The 25028-nt window shown below is 38.5% G+C and overlaps 1 protein-coding gene and 1 pseudogene across 4 annotated transcripts; one reads left to right on the forward strand and one right to left on the reverse strand.

Moving 5' to 3' along the window:
- Positions 1–734: 734 nt before the first annotated feature.
- LOC147319069 (CD209 antigen-like protein C) lies at positions 735–4034 on the forward strand (annotated as a pseudogene). The gene is made up of 5 exons (XR_015131520.1): positions 735–893; positions 981–1175; positions 1284–1435; positions 1523–1644; positions 3871–4034. The product of XR_015131520.1 is annotated as a CD209 antigen-like protein C (transcript).
- Positions 3542–24507, reverse strand: LOC147319070 (cell adhesion molecule CEACAM5-like). 3 transcript variants are annotated; one of them, XM_086311379.1, is made up of 11 exons: positions 24480–24507; positions 11069–11192; positions 7617–7687; positions 7365–7520; positions 7114–7263; positions 6554–6790; positions 6089–6466; positions 5138–5380; positions 4891–4991; positions 4743–4783; positions 3542–4526 (listed from the first exon to the last, which is right to left on the reverse strand). In XM_086311379.1, the coding sequence occupies exons 3-11, from the start codon at positions 7672–7674 to the stop codon at positions 4496–4498; spliced, it is 1395 nt and encodes a 464-aa protein (XP_086167505.1). In that variant the 5' UTR covers positions 7675–7687; positions 11069–11192; positions 24480–24507; the 3' UTR covers positions 3542–4495. The 3 variants fall into 3 exon arrangements, with proteins under 3 accessions (XP_086167505.1, XP_086167503.1, XP_086167504.1); XM_086311377.1 differs by having other exon boundaries at positions 4743–4786; XM_086311378.1 differs by lacking the exon at positions 24480–24507 and adding an exon at positions 20822–20852 and having other exon boundaries at positions 4743–4786.
- Between the last annotated feature and the right edge of the window lie 521 nt (positions 24508–25028).

Genomic DNA, 25028 nt, shown 5'->3' on the forward strand with positions numbered 1-25028 from the left:
AAAAAATACAGTGTGTACTTGAACTCCTCCTGACATTAATTAAAGCAACAAGAACTAGAACTGGAGCTGTGACAAGGTTGTGATGGGAAAGCAGGCGGGAACAGCGTGTTTTAAAAAAGAAGAGCCAAGCTGTGGCTCAGCGAGAAAAGTACAGGAAGTCAGAAGAGAAGAATTTCTGGTCATGTGCAACCACAAATTTCAGCACAGCAGTCACTGAATAAGACACAAACATGAAACACCCCTCCTCTCTGTTTTAATTAGTTTGGTTTGAATAACAAAACCTCATGAAGCACAAGAGCTGACAATGTCTGTGGGAATAAGGTGCCAGGAAAAAAATAACTTGGACATGTACCAGAAAAAATGTTGACAGTGTGCTGGAAGAACAGAGTGGGCATCTGGTGTGTGTGTGGTGAAGAGGTGATATTGTTACAGCTGTTCTGCTTATGGAGAGAATACAAATAACCTTAAGGACACACGCACATGTTTACCAGCACACACACACACACTTGCAGTGCTGGTAAATGCTGAGTCATAGTCAGTCCTCCATTTTTGCCAGTTTTAAAAAAGTTGGGGACAGAAAGAGAACTTTGCTCATGTTTTTGGTAAATAATACTGAACCTACATGCCAGCTCCCCATCATCAAATGTTTGTTTGTGCAATCCAACATGGCAGGTTATTACTAGTTTGGCTACAAGAGATTGCACCATCTGAGTTTACATGGTTTGATAGCCATGAAGAGTCCAATCTGTCTGGAAGATTTGTGCAAGCTGTACTTTCCCCTTCTCTTTGACACACAAACTGCTATATAAAAGATCAAAAGGGCACAGAGAGGACACCAAAGACTGCGATATCCTGCAAGCTGACAGCTGACATGCATCTTATCCAAAAGAAAGGTAAGAAGCCCCGATGCAGCTCCAGATATTCGTATGTCCGGATCTGTTTGCATGTGTGCTAATGCTGAGTCTGCTGTCTGTCATCAGCCACCTTGGGCATTAAAGGCCTCGCCATCCTCTGCGTTGTGCTCGGCCTGTTTGCTAGTGCTGAATCTGCTCAGGACGCAAACAACACAGAGGGAGAGCTGACCTTTCTAAAGCTGAAACTAGAGTCTTTGAAGGACCGCTTCAGACACATGTGTAACCAATACTCCGACCTGGCACACAACTGTTCAGCTCCAGGTACCAAATGTTCAGCAGATGAATGATAATTCAGTGCTTGTTTCTTGTTCTGCACCTTTCTATAAATGTTTAACTTGTATATTTGTCTGTCCCCGTGTCACCCTACAGCGATCAACTGCACAGAGTGTCCTGACGGGTGGGTTCACATAGGGGATCACTGCTTTTTCCTCAGCAACGATACCGACGGTTGGCTTAACAGTACGCTCAAATGTAAGGATATAGGCGGACATCTCGCCATCCTGACCACCAAAGAAGAGTATGTGAGAGTTTCTTTGTACTTTAAAAGTTTCAAATCTATTTCTTTGGAATTCACAAGTGCTAAAGAATTTGACTGTACCTATTTTTAGGACGCTCTTGAAAAAGAAGCCAGGACGATTGGGACATTTAACCCATTCTACTGGCTTGGGCTGAGTGACATTGAGAACAGAGGAGACTGGAAATGGGTGGACAACTCAATGCTTCAAGTTTCGTAAGTATGAATTGATTGATTCAAATTTCAATGGTCTTCTCAGGATGGTATCATCATACAAAAAGTGGGTGATCTAACAAAAAAAATAAAGTAAAAAAATAAAGTAAAAAGCATTTCTGATGGTTGTTAACAGATACAGTTTACAAATGATCATCAGTTAGAGAGACAAATAGTTCTCACTGTGGATTGTGTGATGTTGAAGCTTGTGGACATTTAAAAATATGTAAAAGCTATTAGTTTAAAAATGTCCATCTGATGCTTTGTTAAAACAGGTTAATTCAGCTGCTATAGCTTTCGTGTAAAAAACCCTAAAAAGTTTTGGGGTTTCACTTATGAGTTTTTCCTCACTGTAACTCGAGTGCGATGTCTGCACCTACTGTGAAGACCACACAGGCTTTGTCTCATGGATGCAGGAACTTGCATTCTCTCAAATGGCCAGCAGGGGGCACCTCATATAGATGCAGAAAGAAGTCAGACTGTATGGAAGTCAATAAAGAAATCACTCATGAACACTTTCCTGATGCCTTATTGTTTCAATTGATAGTTATTTTAACACAAAATTATGCATTTTGTAATATAACATCAGATTGTAGTCAAAATGAGGATTAGGCCTGTGTCAAACCAGAGTGTGGTTTAGCTCAGGCCTAGTTACTGATTGATACGCTGCTGCCTTAAGAGCTGCAGTGCTCCTTGGGTCGCTCATCGTCATTGCTAAACTCAAGGTTTCATGGCAGGACTTTGCAAACCAGTGGGTGACACCATGCTGGCTGTGTCCATTTTTTATATACAGTCTATGGTTGGTAGAGAAGCAGTTGGGAAACAGTAAAAAAAAAAAATTGTGTGATTGTTGTTTATGTCAGTTAAATGACTCCTTTGGCCACTTCTAGATAGATGTACGGATCACATTAGAGTCTGTTTGGTAGTGCAGATTGCGCAAAAAATGAAGATAAAACGATTGCTGAAAATATGAATTATTAATTTTCAGTTTATAAAACAAAATGAAAATGCTGATGCTAATTCTGACCATTTTGCTCTTTAATCATATTTACTTAGTTAAACAATTTTAAACAAATATTTATATTATTATGACAAATGACAAACACGACATTTCTTTACAATCCTAAAGCAAACATGTATAAATGAACACGCTAGTCTGAATAATCATCGAGTAACCTATCGTTGGTTTAACGACAAACATTGTTGCATGGAGCTGCAGCACCTGCCTGCCTACACACTGAATGCTTTAGAGACTTAAAATGAAGGCCTGGGTGTTTCTGTAACGTTGCCATCATCTTTTATTTAGGTTTCATATGCTGTAAAGGAAACATACAGTTTGACACCTACACAGAGTTTTGGTTCATGCATGTTCACTAAAGACTTAACAATAAATGTACTTCTTTTGAGAAAACGGTGATCGAGGCAGAGTTGAGGATCAGCTTCGATTAAAATCAACCCAGATGGGTTCACAGAGCTCGCCAAGTCCTTAAAGAGCATTTTCAGCCTGTTAATCTGGCTTTTGTACACAGCAAAGGTTTCTTGGCACCAAGTACATAATTACTGGTTTAAGTAATGTGGGGTGTTTTTATTTTTATAGGTGTCATATTACTAATAATGCTGAAGAGGTTGCTAAAGTCTCTGGACTAGCCTATGGTGTATCTGAAATGAATTCCCTCCAACAGACGGTGTTTAGATTTATAGATGTTTTAATATAATTGCATGTCTCATTACGTCATGACATTTTTCCATGAGAAAACTGTTCGAAGAAGAAAACTACCACTGTTTTCATGAGAACATCACCATATTAGACATGATGAAAAGTACAAAGCACAAACATTTATTAAATAACCTTTACGGCAGTTCCCTGAAAACCTGATGGTTGCGCTGGAGGACAAGTCAATTTGATCTTTTTTTTTTTTTTTTGTTTTTTGCAAAACTTCACAGCAATTCATCAACTAGTATGTAGGTGTAGGCATGTTTTGCATCAGTTCCTCCATCCTTCAAACTAACTATAGTCACAACTAGAAATGTGCACAAGCACAAGGAACCATCCGGTAAATAAACAGGTCCTTTAGCTGGTGATGGCTCTTGAAGAATAAAGAATTACTTAAAAGTAATGCATCTTCCAAGACAACTGTTAAAACAGTGCACAAACTTAGCAGGTGAAATGCCACTTCAGCAGAATATTAATGAAAGTAATGTTAATCTTCTTCCATCTGCGTTGTAAAGATTTTGGAACACACTGAAGTCTGAGCCGGATAACAACGCGTCCGCTGGGGAAGCTGGAGAGGACTGTGCGGTGGTGGACACCCAGAATCACAAACTGGTACGACGTTCCCTGCTCCTTCCAGTATCGATGAATCTGTCAGATGGATGCCATCCCGCTAAATTAGCCCAAGAGGACCTCTACAGGAACATCACTCAGAAAGATTTTGATGCTTTATTGAAAACATCTGCTAATGTTTTTACACATTACAGTTTTCATCTTTCCATTTTTAGCAATAAACTTTACACAAATAATATGCTGCACATGTAAATTTACAGAAGCACCTACACATCTGAAAGCATTACAGACCTCCTCAAAAATATACATAAGGGTACAGGAAATTTAGTCTACAGATAGACTCAAAGTGTAAATGATTTAAAGTCACAGACGGTAATAATCATACACAAAATACATAAAATCAGTCCAGATTGCCTGATATGTTTGATCCTCAATCCAACAAAACTCTTTTGTACTTTCCAGTATGGCAAAATGAGAGATGTAAATCCAGGTAATCAGGTAAATCAGAACATATCAGATCAGAAATTCAGCGTGTTCCCGTTTCTTCTTAAAGATCCGGTCTGTGAGCTTTCATGTTCTGTAAAATCCTTTTGGTTTGGGGCTGAAAAAGAAAAAGTCCCAGGTTTCTGTTTGAGTTATGGAAACTGACGCAGAACTACAAAAGCCAAATCATAAATGCTTATTTAAGTAATGTTCGTACTTCAAAAAATATCTCATGGCTCAAAGTGTCATTCAGATTTTAGTGCTAATAAGTGTGCATGCTTATAAATGTGGCTTTGGAGCCATTTTACCAGTTCAGGAAATGGTTAGTACGTACTTTTTGCACTGGCAGAGTTGATGCCTGAGGAGTCTCGTTTTCTGCTAATGTGAGTGACAAAGAGGCAGACACAGAGGGGTAACTCTTAAAGCTGAACTAATAACTCAGTGTGATTGAAAAGAAAGGAATATGAATGGCTGAACTGTACTTTTCTGCGTCGGTAGTGGATGAAAGCGAGCACGAGGAGGAGGAGAAGGATGACTGCTGCGCTGCAAATGATCACCAGCATCCACACACTCAGTCTGGGTTCTGTACACAACAGAGACAGACAGTCATCAAACAGTATACAGTATAGAAAGAACACATCATGTAAAAGAAGTTTCTGTCTTAAAATTTTGTGGTCACAAGGTCAGGCCCATGTCACACTTCCTGCTCGTCTCACTTCCCGTGCTCACCGATCTTAAGCAGTATCTCATCTGACGTCAGCTTGTTGCCGCCCTGCCACAGCTCACACCCCCACTTTCCGTTATCTTCTTTGCCCACTTCCGGGACAGTAATATGGGTGGGGTAAGAGATGTAAGATGACGTTTTAGGTGAAGTCCAATTTAACTTCATATCATTGGGCAGCTGGTCACCAGTGCTGCAGGACAGATTGACCTGCTGACCGTAGATTAGCTCTGCTTTTGGGTGGGCGATGACTGGAGACGAAGAAGAAGAGAAAGAACAAAGAAATAAAATGAAAAACATGCATTTTATAAAATAAATTGCTTCAAAGAAGTTGTCTGTAACGGCATTTTCCTGAAATCAGACTAAAACTTTGGCCACGAAAGCAGCGATGATGTCTAAACAAGACATTTTGATTTCTTTCCCAAATAAAAGCTTGTAAAAAACAAAAGGTTTGGCTTCAAACCTCCACATGTGAATGCTGTAGAAATTCAACATCTCACATCAATATTTAAATATAGCTTTTATCATTTGAATATAATGTGAGTTGTGGGTTTGCTTGAGAACAGTCCAGAGAAATTGTGTTATAGGAGCAATTTCCTGTGAGTAAATACATCAGATCTGTATTTGTTTCTGGTTCTACTTTAAAAAACATTCAGCCGCAACTGAGAAATCATAGTTTACTTCATAAATTCTCATAACACACGGTCCAATTAAGATTCACTGTGTTAGCACGCTGTTCTGGCAGAGGGGATGCTTAATACAGCCAATTAAAACAAGAGGAGCTTGTGAATTAGAAACATGTCACACTGTGGACACTTGCAAATAAATTCAGTAGCAGAGAAATGAAAATACTGGCCGAGCAGGAAGGCAGCAAGAGCGGTCACAAAGAAAAAATAACCCTAAATATAACGGAGGTGAGTGCAACACAGAGCTGGTCTTGTCAAAAAAATGTGACTTACTTTCCAACACCACTACGTCTACTGTGGTCTCCAGAGTCCTGCCATCTTTAAATTTCATTGAGCACGTGTAGCGCCCTCTTTCTTCTACTGTTGCCTTTGATTTGGTCAAAGACAGATTTCCGTTTTTAATGTTATATACAGGAGACAGTCCTTTGTCTTTACCCTTCTTCCAGGTAAGTTTTTCCAGATCGAGGGAGAAGAGCTGCTCTGGATTGTCAGAAAGGGTGCCTGAGGAGAGTTTAGGAGCAAAGTGCCACTGAACTTCCTCAATCTCCTTTTTTTTCACTTGTTCCCAGCTAACATGAGAAATTAAAGAACAAGGGATGGTGAGAGGCGAGTCTGTGGATGTATACTGATGTGAAGGCACAGGGGCGAGGTCTAAAAAGGAGGAGAAACTGTTAGAAACCTGATCTTAAAGATGAGGATACACAACTGCGAAACAAATGCAAACACACAGAAACTCACCCACAACTGTAACAGAAACTGGGAACTTCTTTTCATTGGCATTTTTTTTCACTACGCAGTCCCACTGGCCGTTGTGTTCACTTCTGGCTTGAGAGTAGAATATTCCTTTGTTTCCTTCTCTGTTTCCCTGGGGACTGAGCCAGTAAATCTCAGCTGTGTTTTGAGGAACACTTCCCAGACTGCAGGTCAGACTCAGATAATCGCCAGACAACAGAGGAGAGGCTAATTTCTCAATCACTAGCACAGAAAACAAGCAGAATAAAGGAAACAGAATAGAAGTGATATGTTTTACATTTTAAAATAAACTTTTTTCACATACGTAGTTTAAAAAAACAGATTGTCATGTCCAATGAATTCATAAAGGCCATGTTAAGAAGTTAATAAGTTAAACTGCTCTTACATCAAACATCTCAGGACACAAATTAAAAACATGCGCTATATTTGAACAACTTGTGTAAGACTGTTGAATATGATGCAGATATGTAAATACAGTGGTTTAAACTTTAATAACCATTAATTAAACTTACACACTAATCATGTGACCTTATTTTTGCTCTTACCATTGACTTGAATGACTTTAAATACAGTGATCGAGTCCTGCTGACCGGCTGCGCTGATTTTACAGACAAAAGTCCCAAAGAGGTCTTCCTGCAAAGCCTTTATGACCAGCGAGGCACCAGTTAAGGACAACCTGTTTTTCCACTTCTCATCTACAAGGCAGAAAGTTATTGTTAAAAATATTTTTTATTTACCTGTATTTCCCTGCTCAGTAACAATAAATAAATAATATATACATAAATATATGGTTTACCATTACTGAATCCCTTTCCGCCTAAGGAGTTAAGCCAGGCAAGTTGATGACCATCCTGTTTTTCAAAATACCAGTACACATAAGAGTTTGCTGGATAGGATGTTAGCTCCAAGGTAATATCCTGTCCCTCCTTAGCATAAATCTCTTTCTGAGCACCTACAAGGATGAGAAGGATGTTATGTGTTAATACGGAATATCAAACAGTCCAGTTTCCAAATGAAAATAAATAAGTCTACAGTCAGGGCGTCTTACCGGTAGTTGACACAATCACAGCGATAAGAAGGAGAAGGGACTGAATGAAGTTCTTCATCCTTGTTATATGTCTGGAAAATATAATAAAAATACAGTTTATAGATTTTTATAGTAACTATAAGCTTTATTTTTATAGCTTCTTTCAAATGTTAACTTTTTTGATTAAGACTTCAAGCCTGATTATTTGCTACTTTCTTAAAAGAGCAGAACAACATTCAAGAAATGTATTACTTTCTTTACATCAGAAAGCCCGAGGTATAATTGTTATATATTATATGATCACAAATGTATGTAGTTCTTTGAAACAGATACAACACAGAAGAAAACCATAAAGAAAATCTCCATGGAATTAAATTCCACATCAGCCTGCTTCTTCAGTTTATATGGCAAATCCAATTTACTGTTCAATTGTCTGAGATTTGCTGCCTGAACTCAATACAATCCTTTAAAAAAATGCATTGACCGATTGATTTGAGGGTGTTTAGTAGTGATGTTGTATTTCACTGCATACGAATCAATAAATAAATAACTCTCTATGTAACCTGTAAATGAAACTTGAAGGTCTTTCAGAGCTGTTGAACAGGTCCGCAATACATCGTAAATATGTCGTACTGTATTTAATCATTTAGTGACAAACAAGAAGAAAAGTAGATGTTGAAAAATAAGCATTTCAGTAAAAATGAGTCTTTAGTTTAGTTGTAGCGTCCTGTGTATATTGAAGTCTGCTGCAAAGTGAAATCATTCAACAGGAAGCAAAGGGGGGTTTGTGGTGGTCTCAGATTTTGAGAGATTTGAGAAGATAAAAGACAAGTAGTTCAGAGAGCTGAGAGTAGGCGGCCTGTGGTGGGCTTTGGATGAAAAGAAGCAGACAAATGTTGGAGGGAAGAGGCTCAGAGCGTAAGCTGGCTTGTGGTGGGACTTGATTTAGTGAAGGGTGCAGATTCTTATCCCAGTCCTCCCTTCTTCTGCCTCTCACACCCCCTCTCTTCCTCCTGTGTTCCACGAAAGACGGATCTCTCCACGCTTAAAAAGACCACAGCACCGGCAGCACACCTAGACTGTGGTTTAAGGTAGATGTTTCTCTCCTTTTTTTTTCTGTGTTTCACCCCTTATCTCTGTTTTTCTTCTCTTTGCCTGTACGCTGTGTTATGGTTGTACACAGAAACTCTAAATGTATGTTTGTGTAAAAAGATAAATAAATTAATATTGAAAAAATGTTAAAAGAGGGCATTTATGTGCCCTCCCAACAAACACACTCTTGAAGGGGAAGCAGCTTTAAAGTAAGATTATGAATATTTCTTTAATGTATAAGCCGATGTTCATTAAAGACTTTTTATTTTGAATGAGCAGATTGAGCGAATCAGATTTATTTGTGCAACACTCCACAATTTCCAGAGATCTTAGGAACTATTTGACTTTTAAATGATAAGACTTGAGTTCTGCATCAGATTTTTCCTTTTTGGATTAAACACTTTAGATCAAAACATAAATCGATCAAAAATAATAAATTATTTTGATTGAAGAAAAATGGCAATGCTGTGATGACACGATTCTCTATGAGACGTGGATAAAGCTGTGGGCTCTTTATTCGTGAAACAGACGAAGATCAGAGAATTGTTCATCAAAATATTCTTCAATAGTGAAGTAAAACAGAACTTTACGCCTAAATACAGGTTTTTTTTATCGGCGACCGAATGTGTATGACTGTGTACGTGACAAATAAAATTTGAATTTGAATTTGAATTTGTTTTAAATCTAAATTTAATGCGTTATTGTATATAATATGTGGAGACACACAATAACTGCTCGTGTCCAGTTATTTTGAGTTATTGTTTAAGGTTTAACTGCTAATAGATATTTAAACTTACGGTAAAATTAAAGGTTTGCGGAGTCTCTAGTTTGGGCCAGCCCGGGCGCCGGCTCTACATGTCTCTGTGCAGTAAAGTGCCCCCAAATACCTTTAATAATATTACAGGTTTTCACTAGTTTCACCATTGGAGGGAAAATCAGCTCCACGTATGATGCACAATGTCCTTATGGGCTAAATGTGCATAAATGTGTTGGGATAAATATAAAAGTCACCAAGTCCTCCTTTGTCCTACTAATAGCCTCATTATTCACATGAAAAAATAAAAAATAAAAATTCTCGTAACAGCTTTAGAGTGCAATCATCTCTCTAGGGGTCTCACTCTTAAAATCTTGAATTAAAAAAGCTAATTGTTAGCGCTCATAGATGAGCCAGCTACCAGAAGAAGAAAATCAACAGGAAATATTAAAATCTGAGGTGTTTTTGTGTTGAGGGAGAATGTCTCAGAGAATTTATGCTCCAATATAATCTATTTCACTCGACTGAAACTGCATAGTGTTTAATATGAATTGTATCAGAGTTTGTAAGAAACAATAATGAGGGAAGATCGGTGATGGAGTGAAACTGATGACAAACTGACGTTCAAAGTCATCGCACCTGTGGAAGTATAACCCAGAAACCAACATGATCGTATCTGCAGTCAGGAGGGAGCTACAACAACAAATACAGAGATGGGGGGGAGGGGAGGATGAGGGTCAGACACAGCAGAGAGATGAAGGAGGGGAGCTGAATGAACAGAGAAACCAGATTAACAGCAGCATTTCATTTAATTTCATTCATCTCATTTTTTTTAATCTTCATTTGTCTTATTTATTCTTTTTTTTTGGCCAGACTTTAAATTAATTTGACAAAAAGTTTCCTTTATTTTTTTCACCATCACCTCAAACATATTTTATTTATGAAGCTTAAGAAAAAATTAAAGTGTTAGATTGTTTGTTTTTCAGAAAAATCAGGAATAGTTGTGTGTCATAAAGCGTGAATTTGTGAGTAACTTAAAAAATAACTATCGCTAATGCTACGTCAACATATTTAGTTCAAGCTAAAATAATCCACCGGTGTAAATGTTTATATCCTATTTTATTGTAAATGTATAATTTGAAAATTACACATACATCTTTTGCTCAGCGGTCATCTGTTTTGTACGGGTCAGTTGCTCAGCGCTTAAACGATTATATGTTTTAGTTAAATGTAAGAAAAAAGAAATACAAGAAATGGATTAGCATTTTAACATTTTTAATAATACGATCTGAAATTACATTTTCAGGCAACGTTTAATGTGTGTGTTTTTAAAATCCTCCAAAAAGTTTATTATTTAGTTTTTTCTTTCAGTTTTTTCATATCTGGAGAGGATCGTCACTGCGCTGTCGATTTATAAAACTTACCTTGGAGCTCTAATTGCATAAAACTCAGCGTGATATTCTGGCTCCACTGGGCCTGTTGAGGCTTTACATGTTTATATTTCAAACTTATTATTTAAAAAAATGTGATACTGATAATTCTAGTATAAATTAACTTTACAACGTGTGCCGTGGTTCTGAATTATGTGTGTATTAGGTTAAAATCTGAAAAATTACACAATACTTACAGCGGCTGCTCAGTGCAGAGTGTCCCTCTGTGCTCAGTGATCCGGAGTCAGTCGGAAGTGTTGTATATTTATCAAACGAGCCCTCTTTTTAAATGCCGTTGCACCTCCCTCAGCACTGATTGGCCTGGAAGACACACACACAGATGCTGATCAGACCCAAAGTCAGAAAAATGACCTTTGATTGGTTGTTAAACTCTACTCAAGATCAGTTTTCGAAAGTTTTCTACCCCCTTAAACTGTTTACCGTTGGGTACTGTTTAGAGTAAACAAAATATCTAAGATTCATATACACAAAACACTGAAACGCATCGCTTTGGCAGTGTAATCATGTCGTCATTTAATCAGTAAAATTAAATTTTTTTTGAGTTTCTGTTTTTACTTTTAATCTGTCCAGTGGCTATAATAACAAATAGAGAACAAATCTTAATGGGGTAAAATGTCTTAGCTCATTAAGTATGAGATGCTGTTTATGTCATAAACTCTGTGAAGGGTCTCTCCGGACTCATTATCTATCCTTAGCACGTTCTAAGCGGCACATGAGCCGCTTACAAACTAATTTATTGTAATTTTCCACTGGTCTTATAATTGTACCAATTTAGATACATAATTAGTGTATCAGAATTCAAGCATGAACTGCTGAACCAATCTTCACAAAAACAGTTGACTGATGCAAATTAAAAATGCGACATTTCCTGGAGAGAAAGTCGGATAAAGTGCAGAACGGGATGAGAAAAGCAAAAAGTTTAGGGATGTTTTTTTTCCTGGGAGAGCGGCATATATGAGATTAATTTATATATGACGGAATAACAGACTTCATGGACTTAAAATCTTCAAGTCTATCGACGACGGTGCAGTGCAGCGTCTCTTCTGTAAGGTCTCGCTCTCACTTCCATGACCAGTGCTTTTCAGAACCTCTTCGCACTTTAAAATTGCCCTTATCGTTCATTTTTTCCCCATCTTTGACATGTTTAGATTTCTTCCAGAAAGCAAACAAATATTGCTGTCTGAACACGGCGAGCGAATCATCAATCAACCAATAATCACGGCCTAAGTTTTAAAGTTCAGAACAAGATGAATGGATGTTAAAGTAGAATAAAGTCAACAAACACAATTACTTTGTGAAATTTATAAGTCCAACCAGCCGCGCGTGTAAAGGTGCTGAAATCACAATCGTACAAACATACCCGCCAGAATAAATGTTCACAATATGTCTTCTTCAGTTGTTGCTGAGTAGCTTAAATGTTACTCATTTTTCGATGTATATAATCTGTTTGTGCTTGTTACGGAGCTCCGCCGAAGCTACAGCATCGAGGAAAACGTTCATCAAAATAAAAACCACTGTGTCATGTTATTTGGCGGTAACTAGCAGTAAATTGAAATTTCCTTTCAATCTAAGATTCGATGAACTGATTTTAATAAAACAAACTGTACTGAAATGTAAAGATTTGTCGAGTAAAGAAAATCTTCCCTTTGTGCGTTTGACAAGAAAAGACCCGCCAAACGGTCAGCGCGGGTGAAAGCGATCAATAGTTTTTTATTGAATGTTTCCGTCTTACATAATTCCCGTTTCTTTATGTCTTACCAGCAAATTTGTATTAAACAGAAAAACTGATCGAACTTCATCAGAACAATGCTGGGTTTGTGAGTTTTAACTTCAAATGACCGCGTGGACTCGTTTATGACGTTAGCGGTGTAGAAATATTTGTCTTTAATCTTTAATCATGAAAACATTTCCTACCATGAATTCATCGGTCTACTTCACTCATATTTTTTCATAGATTACAGGAATTGGAACAATGGTGTGTCAGGGATAATGGAAAGTTGTGTGGGGTCATGTATGATGATGGAAATGTTTCTGGTTTGTTTTATTTAAATGTTTTTACTTGGAATCGCTGCATTACAATGTTTTACAGTGAGCGTAGCTAACAGACTCAGAGAACCAAATCTGCAAAAGTCGAGCACATACTCGGTGCCCGATGACGATGAAATATAGCTAAAGCGTTTGAGTTGGGTAACATCAAAATGATTTAAAACCGTTGCTGATTACATTAGAATAAACACAAATAGAGCCATGTAAATTAGGTTTTGTTGTATAAAGTATAAAGGGGTCACTTTAGTTGCTAAAATATCTGGGACCCTTGGTTAACAGACAAACACGTGAATAAAAGGTTGACCAGACTGAGGTCTATGACGGCCAACATTAGTCTGTAAATGTAACTGTGCTAAATGTAATTATCAGCAAACTACTTTGTTCATTTAAAAAAAGGCACGCAGCATCAATCCAGTTCATTTTACCAGAGTGTGATCAAATTCATGGTAGAGGCGATATTCTTCTTTTCTTTGACATGAAGGCAATCGGTCGTCATCAGTCAATCTGCCATGCCACTAAAATTCATTTATACGTATAGCTTGCAGAGTTCGGGCAGTCCGGGAGAAATATAACAACACCTTTCCCTCAATCTCCCTTCTTGACCTGAAAAGTGATATAAAGAGTCCCACAGATGACTCTTGTTGGGGATCGGTATCATAATTTTGAGCTTAAGATTTCAGATTCTCTGCACATTTCACTTTTCTCTCTGTACGGCACTCTGATTACTCATTGCTTTATTACTTAATAATAGTAACTGTCCACCTGTGAGGGAGCTGATCATCTGCTTGTTCTTATTTGCACTCCTAAAATGCAGCCGAGTCACATCTGCGCTCGACTCAACAACATCTGTAGATTTCTGTGTTTTCTCACTGTTGTCAGCTTCTCAGCTTCTCAGAAGTTGTACACACGAGCTGTATGGGTGAGTACAGTATTGCCTTACAGCTATGGCAGCTGTGCTGATGTGCTAGATAAAACATTAAACTGCAAACTAATTACAAAAATTTGAGCATCTTTGATGTCCTCAGAAAACATGAGAGATCCTGTGACTGGAAGATTACATTAAATTGAATCAAAACTGCTTAAAATTTGGGCACAATACCAGTGAAGTACTACACTTTGAAGGCAGGCCTGAGAGGCTCAGCAGCATGTTTGACACAGATGCACTGACTCTGTAAAGGGTTATCGTTTGGCTGTTTATTCTGCTGAAATAGAAGCTAATCGCTTATTTTTCATTCAAGAAATCAGATGATCTCTTCCATCACAGCTAATGAAGGCTACAGGGATCAGACTGGTGCTGCAGAAACATGCTGCTGAGGTGGTTTAGATACAGGAACCACAACAAGGACAAAACAAACATCTCACACACGTCTCATGTGTCTCTCTGAGGTTTCTCTGCCTGCCTCTGTACTGCCTTCATGAAGGGCTCACACCTGCTTCTGTTCCTTCTGAGCTCGAAATGAAACAAGCTTTTGTTCACTCGTAAAGCAAAACCTTCACGTCTGTGCTGCCTCAGCCAAACGTTTGCTTACAGGCCTAAATGAAATGAGCTTTTAAATGGAGCTCCTTTCAGATTACTCGGATATAAAAGCGGCTGCAAAGCCCGCGATCAGCGCGACACCCCTTTCTTTCCTCGGTGGATGCATATTTGTTTATGAGCTGTGATTTTGATGGAAAACACCTTGAAAGTGAGGACTCCCTCATTAGTCACACACACCTAACGAGGGGGTGTGCACCACACTGTGTCATTACTGAAAAAGAAAAAGACAAAGTGTGGGCCACAAGCAAGAAAGATGGGTGATTCACTTTTTTCATATGCCTCTCATGCTTCCTCAGCCTCCAATCTCTCCTACAGAGGGTTTCCCTCGGCAATCGATCTCTATTTCCTGTCTCTGACTTGCGCTGGTTTTATTGTATTTGATAAAATTACAGGTTAGACTTATGGCGTGCGATTTAGCCAAAGACGGGAGGATGTGCTGAAGGTGCTGGGTGTGTGCTGGAAGTTTAAGAGTCTGTGGCTGTTTTTGTGTTTCATAAATAAACAAAATGTCAGTGGAAAAGATGTTAAGAATCAGAAACAAGTGACATTCTCCCTCAGTGCCTGAAAACATTTAGTGTGTTTCATCATGAGGGGAACTTCATTCAAGCTTCTTTGAAACCTCAAACTTGTGAAACAGTCGCAAAGACAGAAAAGTTTACTGTCTCTCCCACTCATCGCTAAAACCTCCATCATCAGTATCTGTAAGTTATTTTTGGTTTGTGGGCCGCTGGATGATCGTTTTTATCAAAAGGAAAATGTAGATTTTGCCACAGTTCATGTAGATTTTCTAATTCATATGGACTGCACACGACTGCTACTATAAATCTGTGATTAAGATGATGAGGTTAATGATGACGTTTGTTTGCAGTGGAAACACTGCTGTATATTTCCACAGCGCCTACAGACGTGTGTGCAGCATATGCGCTGAGCGTAGCTGAAGCACGTTACTGCATTCCTGTAAGTAATCGAGATAATATGATTATTCGCTTATTGTAATAAATGAATAAACAAAATGGAAACAAAAAACATTTGATGTCAGTTTTAGAGCATTTCTCAAAACAATGACACAAACAAAATTCAGTTTTCAGTCAGTAATGTTTTTCTGTACATCCTACAGTTTATATCCGGAAATTATGGAAATGTTTTGCAATTTTTTTTCCATCAACATGCATTCAAATAAGAACTAAATGCATTTTAATTGCATAAACGTTAGGCACAAAAACACTATTCCACTACTCACATGTTGCCACTCATTGTACAGACGGCCACATTCAAAGTGTCAGGAAGAGTTCAGTGATGTTCCTTTGCTACATCTGCCCAATAGCTAAAAAACACACTAAGCTGCCATTAGATTAAATAATCAAATCATTTTAAAAATATGCCTCACATGTGCATTTGTGCAGTTTTTTTGTTCGCTGCAGGCTCAGCCTTGCGGCGTTGATTTTGAGGAGCCTGCTTCCTAATGCCGCTTCAGAGGCAACAGGAGAGGCAGATTTTTTAATGGGCAAAAATCATCTTCAAAGTTAAAGGTAAACTAAAAGAAATAGAAATAGAAAAAGTGTTTATATTGCCTTTGATAATGATGATCATGACCTGCGGTACGAGTCCAAAGTTTGCAGACTGATGTTTAAAAAGTATCTGTGACAAATTTAATAAAACATCTGATGCGCAAATACGCACAATAAAACACAGGCAATATGAAGCCAGTGTGACTTTTGGAAGATGTGAATGTAAACATCATTAATTCGGAAGTGAGAAATGTAAAGATGCATTTGTCGTTAAGTTTTCCACTCGCTGGGCTGCTGCTGATTTTTCGCAAACAGTTATTTAGTAGCAAACTACAAGCAAAACACACACATACTTGGTAGAAGACACAGTTTCCCGGTTCTATAAGGTAAAAGAGGCTTAACTTACTCAGCTGATGTCGTTCTGTACAAAGTCTTGTTACAAAATGTGGAGAAATAAAGAGATAATTCACTGTGACTGAGTGGGTCATCTCTCATATTATTATCTACTAATTTCTACCTCACAAAACAATGTTTACTCAGTTCACTCTAAATATCTTACGACTGTATAAGGAAAACGTCAAAGAGTCAATCTCCTGAACATGAAACATAAACATTTCGCTCTAAGCACTTTCTATTTCTTTTCCATGTGGGTAGTCAAATTAAGTGACACTCTTTTTAGCACGAAATCCCCCCCCCCCCTTCATGTCTGCTGCAATCATTAAATGTTAGAAAACACTGACAAAGAAACACAAAAAGGGAAAGACTTAATGGTACCTGCGTTATTTGTCACAACTTTAGGACGTCTTTTAAGAATGAAGACAATCTCTTACATTAGAGCTGTATTAGACAGCCAGTACAGGTGCACAGTGAAAGAGTTTCTATTAATATGAACCTACTGAAACAGGAAAACCAGAAAACATTTGTTACACAAACAGAGCTGAAGAGCATTTAAAAAGCCGGCCATAATTTAACCATAATGCTTCATTTCCTGATTCACTGCATGTTACCCTTTGCCTACTAACAACACTTTCACTTCTTTAGTTTTAAAAGCCAACAACACACAGCAAGACGAAGAGGAGCAGCTGAGACGCCACCTATGAGAGGACAACTTTAACAAACAAGAAAACACAGGATTTTAGCCTGCGACCGGTCACTGACCGATCACCCTCTGCAGGTTGCTTTAACAGCGATTCCAGTCATGAAAAGCTGCTCTGACACTAAAACCTGCGTGGAAGTGAAACACGAGGGGAGTTTACTGCAGGGAAATCACCCAGCACACGATCATTTCAAAAATAATCAGGAAATTCAGTTTTTAAAAAAGGAGTGCACCTGCAGTGGGGTTACAGCTGGCTGCTGTGTGCTGCCTCTCCCTGCTCTGAAAGCTCACACATCATCCTGCTTACTATTGCAACTGTTTTGTTTTGGTGTTTTTTGGTGTTTTTTGCAACAATCTGCTGCTGTTTGGCATTTAACAAATTTGTAATGATGGTGGCTACATTGGCACTTGTGTCAGGGTCATTACGTATGCACGTACGTTTGCAAAAAAAACCCCTCTCCGAATACTTCAATCTAACAAACTGGAGCTGAAATCAAGGACAGTTTACAGAGTTTTGCGCTGTAGTTTGTGCCAATTCCTTTGTACAAAAAAATATTAACAGGAAGCTACTGTAAACTGTAAAAAGTACGTTATATATAATTCCTTTTTCTTTGGTGTTCAGAGTATTAATTCAGAAATGTTATGGTGGTTATTTTAAGCTATTACGTGTTGAGGCTTTACCACCATCAACGAGACTCCTGTAGGGTTCAGTTGTGCTCACTTTCGGGGTAGATGCTCTGAAGTTAAATACCAAAGCATTCCCCTAACCATGTTGTGGAAGAAAAAGGGGAACTTCTACAGAGCCGATATCTTGTCATAGTATGACAAAACCAAGAAACTAAACTCGGGGTGCCCGAGCGAGGAGATGCTGCTACAGTCATGTGGAAAAGATAAAAACACCCTCTTTGATCTCTAAAGTTTTAATGTATCACACATAATAAGAGAGATCTGATTCTTAGCAGTACTTAACATTATTTAAATACAACCTCCAATGAACAGCAACATGTGACATGACATATTGTGTCATTATTTATTTAGTAAACGTTAAAAGTTAAGAAGAAGTTTATGAATAATTAAACACATCCGTTTCTTATATAGCGCTTTTCTACTCAAGGACTCAAAGCGCTTATACATTTTGCCCCATTCACCCATTCACAGACAAGCGCTTGTTTCTACTTCTACAAGCCTGTTAACTTACTGGCATACAAATTGGAGCAGGGAGGGAATCAAAAGGGATCCAACTTCCAAAAAGTAGATGACCTGCTTTATCTCCTGAGCTACAGCCGACATAGCAAAATTGGTATGGCTCGGATCTGGACCACACAATGTGCTTACACATGGCTCACATACCGCAAAGAATGACGGCCTGTGCTGCCCCAGAACAGTTTCAGCTCTGGCCGCAGATGTCAGCCTAATGTGTACCTTAATCAAGCCGTGTAATAACAACATGTGCCGGAACATAATAGTGCAAAAGTAACATGAGGAAACTCTGTTCAGACAGTGAATGGACTGATTCTTATATAGCGCTCCTCTACTCTCCCAGATTACTCAAAGTGCTCTATACAACATGACACATTCACCCAATCACACACTTTCTCTTAACTGAGTGCTTCCTAACTACATTCATACACATTCACACTCTTGATATGCAGACTGGAGGAAACAGGGATCGAACCACTAACCTTCTGATCTACCTCCTGAGCTACAGCCACCCTGTGATAAACATGAGTAAACCGTCAGTAGGTTTTGGATAAAGTGTACACTCACAAACCTGTCAAACCTGCATTTGAAACGTTGGCTACCATAGCAGTATAGTATTGCAACATGGCATTTGGGTCTTCTAACTAAAATAGGAAAATAGGAACATAAATTATGTCATGATTGGCAGACCTGGCCCACATCTGGTTGACATACACCCTGCCATGACACCAGTCGGGCCAGATCTCTTTTCTATGATCCTGGGCCACATAACCAAAAACATAATCGAGCCAGATGTGGCATGCCATCACATAGTCAGTGCCATCTACGCCAAGCCTGACCCATATATGGATGACATACCACTTACCATGCCAGAAGTCAGCCAGCAGTGACGGCTTGGTACCAGATCCGGGCCAGACCTGCTTGCTATGTGGGAGCCACCACTTAATTCCTTCATTATAGGACTTAAGTGGTAAGTAGCAGCCTGGTGCTGATAATCAAATGCACTTCATTAATTAATCATGTTAACTGTTTTAACAGGTTACAGGTCTGGAGCAGTCAGGTTTGTGTTAACAACAAGAAAGATATCAACGGTCTGGTAATCTAACTAACTGCTATATGTAAATGCTATAAATGCTTTAAGGCCATTTCCTAACATTGTGAAGTTTATTATTCTACACCGAGAAAGATTGTTCATCAGTGGAAAACATTTAAGACAGCTGCTAATCTTCAGTGGACGTCCCAGCAAATTCACACCAAGGTCAGACTGAGCAATGCTCAGAGAACGTGCCGAAAACCCAAGAGCTACATCTCAGACTCTACAGGCCTCAGTTTATTAGATGTAAAAGTTCATGACAATACATTCAGAAAAAGACTGAACAAGTACATCCTGTTCGGAAGAGTTGCCAGAAGAAACACTGTCTAAAAAGAACATGGCAGCATGGCTTTGCATCTGAACAAACCACACGACTGCTTTTAGACAGATCGAGCTAAAATAGAGAAGTTTGGCCATAACGCTCAGAAAAATGAACCACAGCTTATCAGCACAAACACCTCAACTGTCAAGCACAGTCAGGAGTAATGATTTATGTTTGTTCTGCTGTCACTGTCCTGAGCTGACAGTTAACTTTATACGAAACACTTTTAGAAATGTGAAGCAATCTGTCTGACGGCTAAGTCATGCAACAGAACAACGATCGCAAGCGCAGCAGCAAATCAAAAGTCAAAAATCGAGATGTTGCAATGGCCCAGGAAAAATCCAGCTCTCAACCGGACTGAAATGATGTGTTGGGACCTGAAGAGAGTTATGCACAAATGAATGCCTACAAACCTCAATGAACTAAAGTAAAAATGCAAAGAAAAGTGGGCCAACATGATGTGAGACACTGATAAAGTCATACAGAAAATGATTATTGTTAAAGGTTGTTCTGCAAGCTCCCGAATCTTTTATTTCACACAGTTTCTGCTTTTTCAACTAGTTTTTGTTAACTAAACAATGAAAGAGTTTAATCACATGTTGTTGTTGTTTTAATCTTTAAGGGTCGTGCGACCCAGTGTCGCACGACATCACATATTTGTGATCGCTTATAGCATCACAAATATGTGATGCTATAAGCGACCTTATAGCATCACATATTTGTGTTTTATAGTTTACTGCAGAGAAGTTTTGGAAGTAGACTGTTACTCTGATACTAACAGATGCAACACTACCTTACAACAACCTCACAGGTATGCGGCCATACAGCTGCTGTTATGGTATGCACATTTCTTTAACTCTACTGGCCTGACAGTAGGACAGGATGTGGTTGCCGTGTTGCCTGCAGATCCCTGCTGAGGATCAGATGATATTTTATTATGTCCTGATACATAAAAGTTCAGAATGGGAAAACGGTCCACTTCCTTTTTTCACATAAGCGTAATTTTACAGTAATATGCTGTTTATGGAGGTTACACAAACAATAAATACATGTATCGCAACAATGTCCTTTAACAGTGACATTTCTAACCTGCTGATATCAAGAAGTAAAAAATTTGATTTGCTGACCTGAATTTGGCTCCTGATGGTTTGTAGCGATGGAATGACAAGACAAATGGAAATAGCAGAAGGAGGGACACACCCTGGTTCAGAAATTGCAGTTTCACTTTGTATGACTGCATGTTTGTGTCTATGAGTGTGCACATTTGGGTAATACAGTGAAAAAGAGAACTGACTAATGCAGTCCCATGAAAAGGGAATCCTAATGTCTCATATGAGAACACCTCCAGTGTAGACAGGTTATATTTTCATAACAGGGTAAGGGAAACACATCTCAGTAATCGCCTACAGAGAACATCAAAATACATACAGTGTGTGCCTCTAGGAGACTTTTTGCTCACTGCTAAAGTCCAAGAAGAAGAAACAAGTACATTTAATGACTCTTCACGATGCAACAAAAAGAGTAAATCAGCAGCACTTTAGTTAGTCAGTAATAAACAATAAATGGCTTTGAACTGCTCTGAACAGCTTTATGGGTGTTCCTGGATAAACAGAGATAAACAATTCAGTCCTTTGAATTGTAGGAACAGCATCCGGAGCATGAAGCTGAAACAACCAAGAACCCGGGGACATGTGATCGACATTCACAGGCCAAATCAGCCAACCAACCTCAATCCTACTGAGCAAACTGAAAACAGACTACCCTCGAAACGAGAAAGGCAAGAAGACAGTTCAGCAAGTAAGAAGTGCCTGCTGACACCTGTGAGGTGCAGCATTCAGCTGTACGTTAACATTTTGGTGTAAAAAAACAAAACAAACAGTCAACACTTTAAGCTCAAGGTAGCGCTTCTGTTTCAGACTGTGCTGCAGCGCTGTGCTGGTTGGCCACTGATGGAGTTTATCCGACATGTATGTTACCAAATTTAATTTCTGTCACAAAACATTTAGTTTTAGAGCAAACTGGAACATAAAATGTGCACACGCAGCAGAAGTAACATCATACAGATATGTGAAAACCAGCAAGTGTCTTAGTTAGAAGTTGGGCCGCAACGTGCCGCCTGAACAGCTTGGGTGCACTTTTCTACAATATTTGCGTTAAATCTTTGAGACTCTGCTGGGGGGGATGCTCGCAACTCTTTTCCAAGATATTCTCTCATTTGATGGGGAGAGCAGTTCAGTACATCAGCCTAAAATCATTCATACTGGGTTAAAATCTCGTGTCTCGGGAGGCCGTAGCACATTGTTTTATATTCAAACCGTTCAGTGACCCCTCGCGCCCTCTGGACGGGGGCATTTCCATCCTGGAACAGACCGCTCCCTTCAGGATAGAAGTGCTCCATGAAAGGATAAAGTGCAAATCAACTTTTTGGTTGCTTGATTTCTAGTGACGCTTTGCTCTCGAGGGACAAGCCCCTCAAAGTAAAAAGGGGCCACTGCATCGCATTGCTTCGCTGGCAGGGTCGGGGGTTTTCAGGATTTTCCTTTAATTTGTTACCATTTTGTAATATCATTTTTAAAATTGTGAGTTATATGACTCCTTTTAAGCTCTGGCAGTAGATAAAACATGGAGAAGCTGAAAGGAGGCGATCTATTAAAGCGCTCGCGCAGAAAGAGCCAGGTAAATTTATTTTTTAGTATTTTACACCAGATCTTTGTGCGTCTGCAGCCACTTTGCCATGTTTGCTAGATCTAATTTTAATGGTACTTATCATGAGTAAAATTTAAAACACTATGAGCCACGGATTAGTGAAATCTAGACTGTTATCCTGATATAATGCTCAGAGATGAGAAAAGAAGCACTATAATCTCAAGTGAGATATCTCTAACACTAAATTATTGCCCATTTTTGTAATATTAATCAAAAAATTTGAGCCAGTTTAATCCTACACTTATTATATTTTATATTCGAGTGAGAGTACAGCACTTGGTAAATTTCATTTCATTCATTCATTTATTTATTTTTTAATTTATTTTATATTGGCAGTTTTCATAGGAAGCATTTTCAGTTTCAGGGTCCTCCTAAAACAAAACCAGTAGGACCCCAAAGCCACGCAGGCTCACTGCTTCACGACTCTTTGGGACCATTCAATAAAACAAGGCCGTCATTGATGTAACCACCGTACGCGCCACCTGTCTTTAACGAGAGGTCAAAACTTTTATTTTCTGAAGGTAACCTAGTTTGGATACCTGTGTAATGCCTCTGAGTTTAGAGTTTAAAGCAAATATGAGATTTTACCACTTAGTGTGATCTAAAGTTAATTTCCTCAGTATAACAGCTGAACTATGCTCAGTGTTACAGTTTACAAGGAGATTTGCGTTAAACAAGCAAATTTTTCATTATATTACAATCATTTGTTGCCCACCACACGTAGCATTTGAACTAACCCTGCTATAAGTAAATTTTTTGGCATCTTCTGACATTGTATTTCTAAAGATAGTACGCACGCTGGAAGCTTCTCAGAGTTACTTGTTTGTTAACGAAAACTCAGCAGATGAGGTGCGATCCACACTCAGCTGTAAGTGGGAACGCTACAGGTCTTATTTACCTGAACTAAATAAAAGCAGTACATTACTGTCGACACTATCAGTGCCAAAAATATAAAAATAAGATAAGCTGTGAGATTTTTTTCGACTTTTTAAGGCTGTTTTAAGGCAGAAGTTTTAACTTGTGAAAACATTTTTAATGTTATATACTTAAAAAGAGAAATACTTTGCTACAGTGTGTTTTAGTAATTTATAAATGCCGTAAAAGAAACACTTTACCAAATGTGTTAAAAATATTTGAAGGTATTTGAAGCTTTTTGATTAACGTTGCTATTTACCTACAAAATTAAGCGTTCTGCATGGCACAAGGCCCTCAGCAAAGCTAGCACTATCATATTTTAGAGGAACAACACACACACTAAACTTAACATTCAAGCAAACCTGCCTGATTTTAAACTGTTAAGAATATTGTAACTTTCTTTACATTTTTTCAAAAAAATTAAAATTAGTTTATGTCCTGATTGCGTAAGATCAGGACAAATTTAGCATCTTATTGCAAAATCAACAATGTGTTGCTGGCGCTGCTGTTATTGCATAAATTTTGATCTTTACGTTTAAAGAGACTGCAGAGCAGAAAATTCTATTTTAGGCATTTCTGATGTGACATTTTGAAATCCTCCTCAGGGTTGTCATTAGGTTTAAGCACATCAGAGAGACTAATGAAGGCTGAAAGACGTCCCATAGAGGGTAAAATCTACAGATCAGGTCCGGCTCATTTGAGAATTGCTTAAGTCTGATGATAAAACAACCATAAATCTTTCAGTGTTGACGAATTTAATTCAATTCATGTGTTGACAGTCAGACACACTGAACGCTGGCTACGAACTGTGGATCGTCACTTTCTTCTAATGATATAAATATATATGAAAATAATTGTGCCAGTTTTTCAGGCAACAAACACAAACACGAGCAGATCAAATTCAAGACAAATCAGTCAAAAAACTTTTAAAAGCAGCCTCTGTTGGGACCACATTTGAATCTTGACCCTACGTGCCCCTTTGCGTCTATCAGAGTGGATCTTTCGCAGCGTCTCTGACATTTGTCAGCATGTAGTTATGATTCGAGCCCTTGATATGTTGTTATCCTGATTAAAGTATCATCTCCCTTGAAGAAAAGCTTTTAAAACCTGCTACTATCACGTAAAACACTAAAGTATACATACAAAGTATTACAGAGTACTTACATGGGATCTTCTCAGTACAGCTATGAGTTCAGCTTTGACACTTGGTAGGCTGTGTGCACTGCAGGTGCCTTTTCAAACACACACACACACACACACACACACACACAGGAAGTCAGCGTTCACTATGATCTCACCCCCTCTGTTATGCACTTAATACATTTTACAGACTAGATTACAAGTTGAGGGACAAACCTGGAGGACACTTTTAGAGGTTTGATAAGCTCAACTTAGTGCACAAAACAGGGCTTTTCTTAACTCATATAAAAGATTGAAAATACTTCACTTGTGCATATTTATGGGCAGGTATGTATGTATGCCACGGGTGGTCGTGTTATTGAGGTAAACAGGTGTTTACTGTTTATTCCATATCATGAAGTGCTGCTCTGGTGTCAACAGCTGCATGGTATTGCACCAGTTTTAGGGAATTTGTGAGCTTTGAAACCAGTGTAGGCATGGTCTAAAGCAGAGAAGTGCAAAAGAACAAGGGTGTAAAAGTTTTAAACTATAGTATTTAAATTATTTTGTTACTTAACACTGAGGATTTGCAGC

This window comes from Aulonocara sp. 'chitande type north' Nkhata Bay, linkage group LG11 (assembly GCF_057382095.1).
Source record: "Aulonocara sp. 'chitande type north' Nkhata Bay isolate Kocher_YH1m ecotype deep benthic linkage group LG11, A_spYH_male_GT1.1, whole genome shotgun sequence".
In the NCBI taxonomy this organism is placed as follows: Eukaryota; Metazoa; Chordata; class Actinopteri; order Cichliformes; family Cichlidae; genus Aulonocara; species Aulonocara sp. 'chitande type north' Nkhata Bay.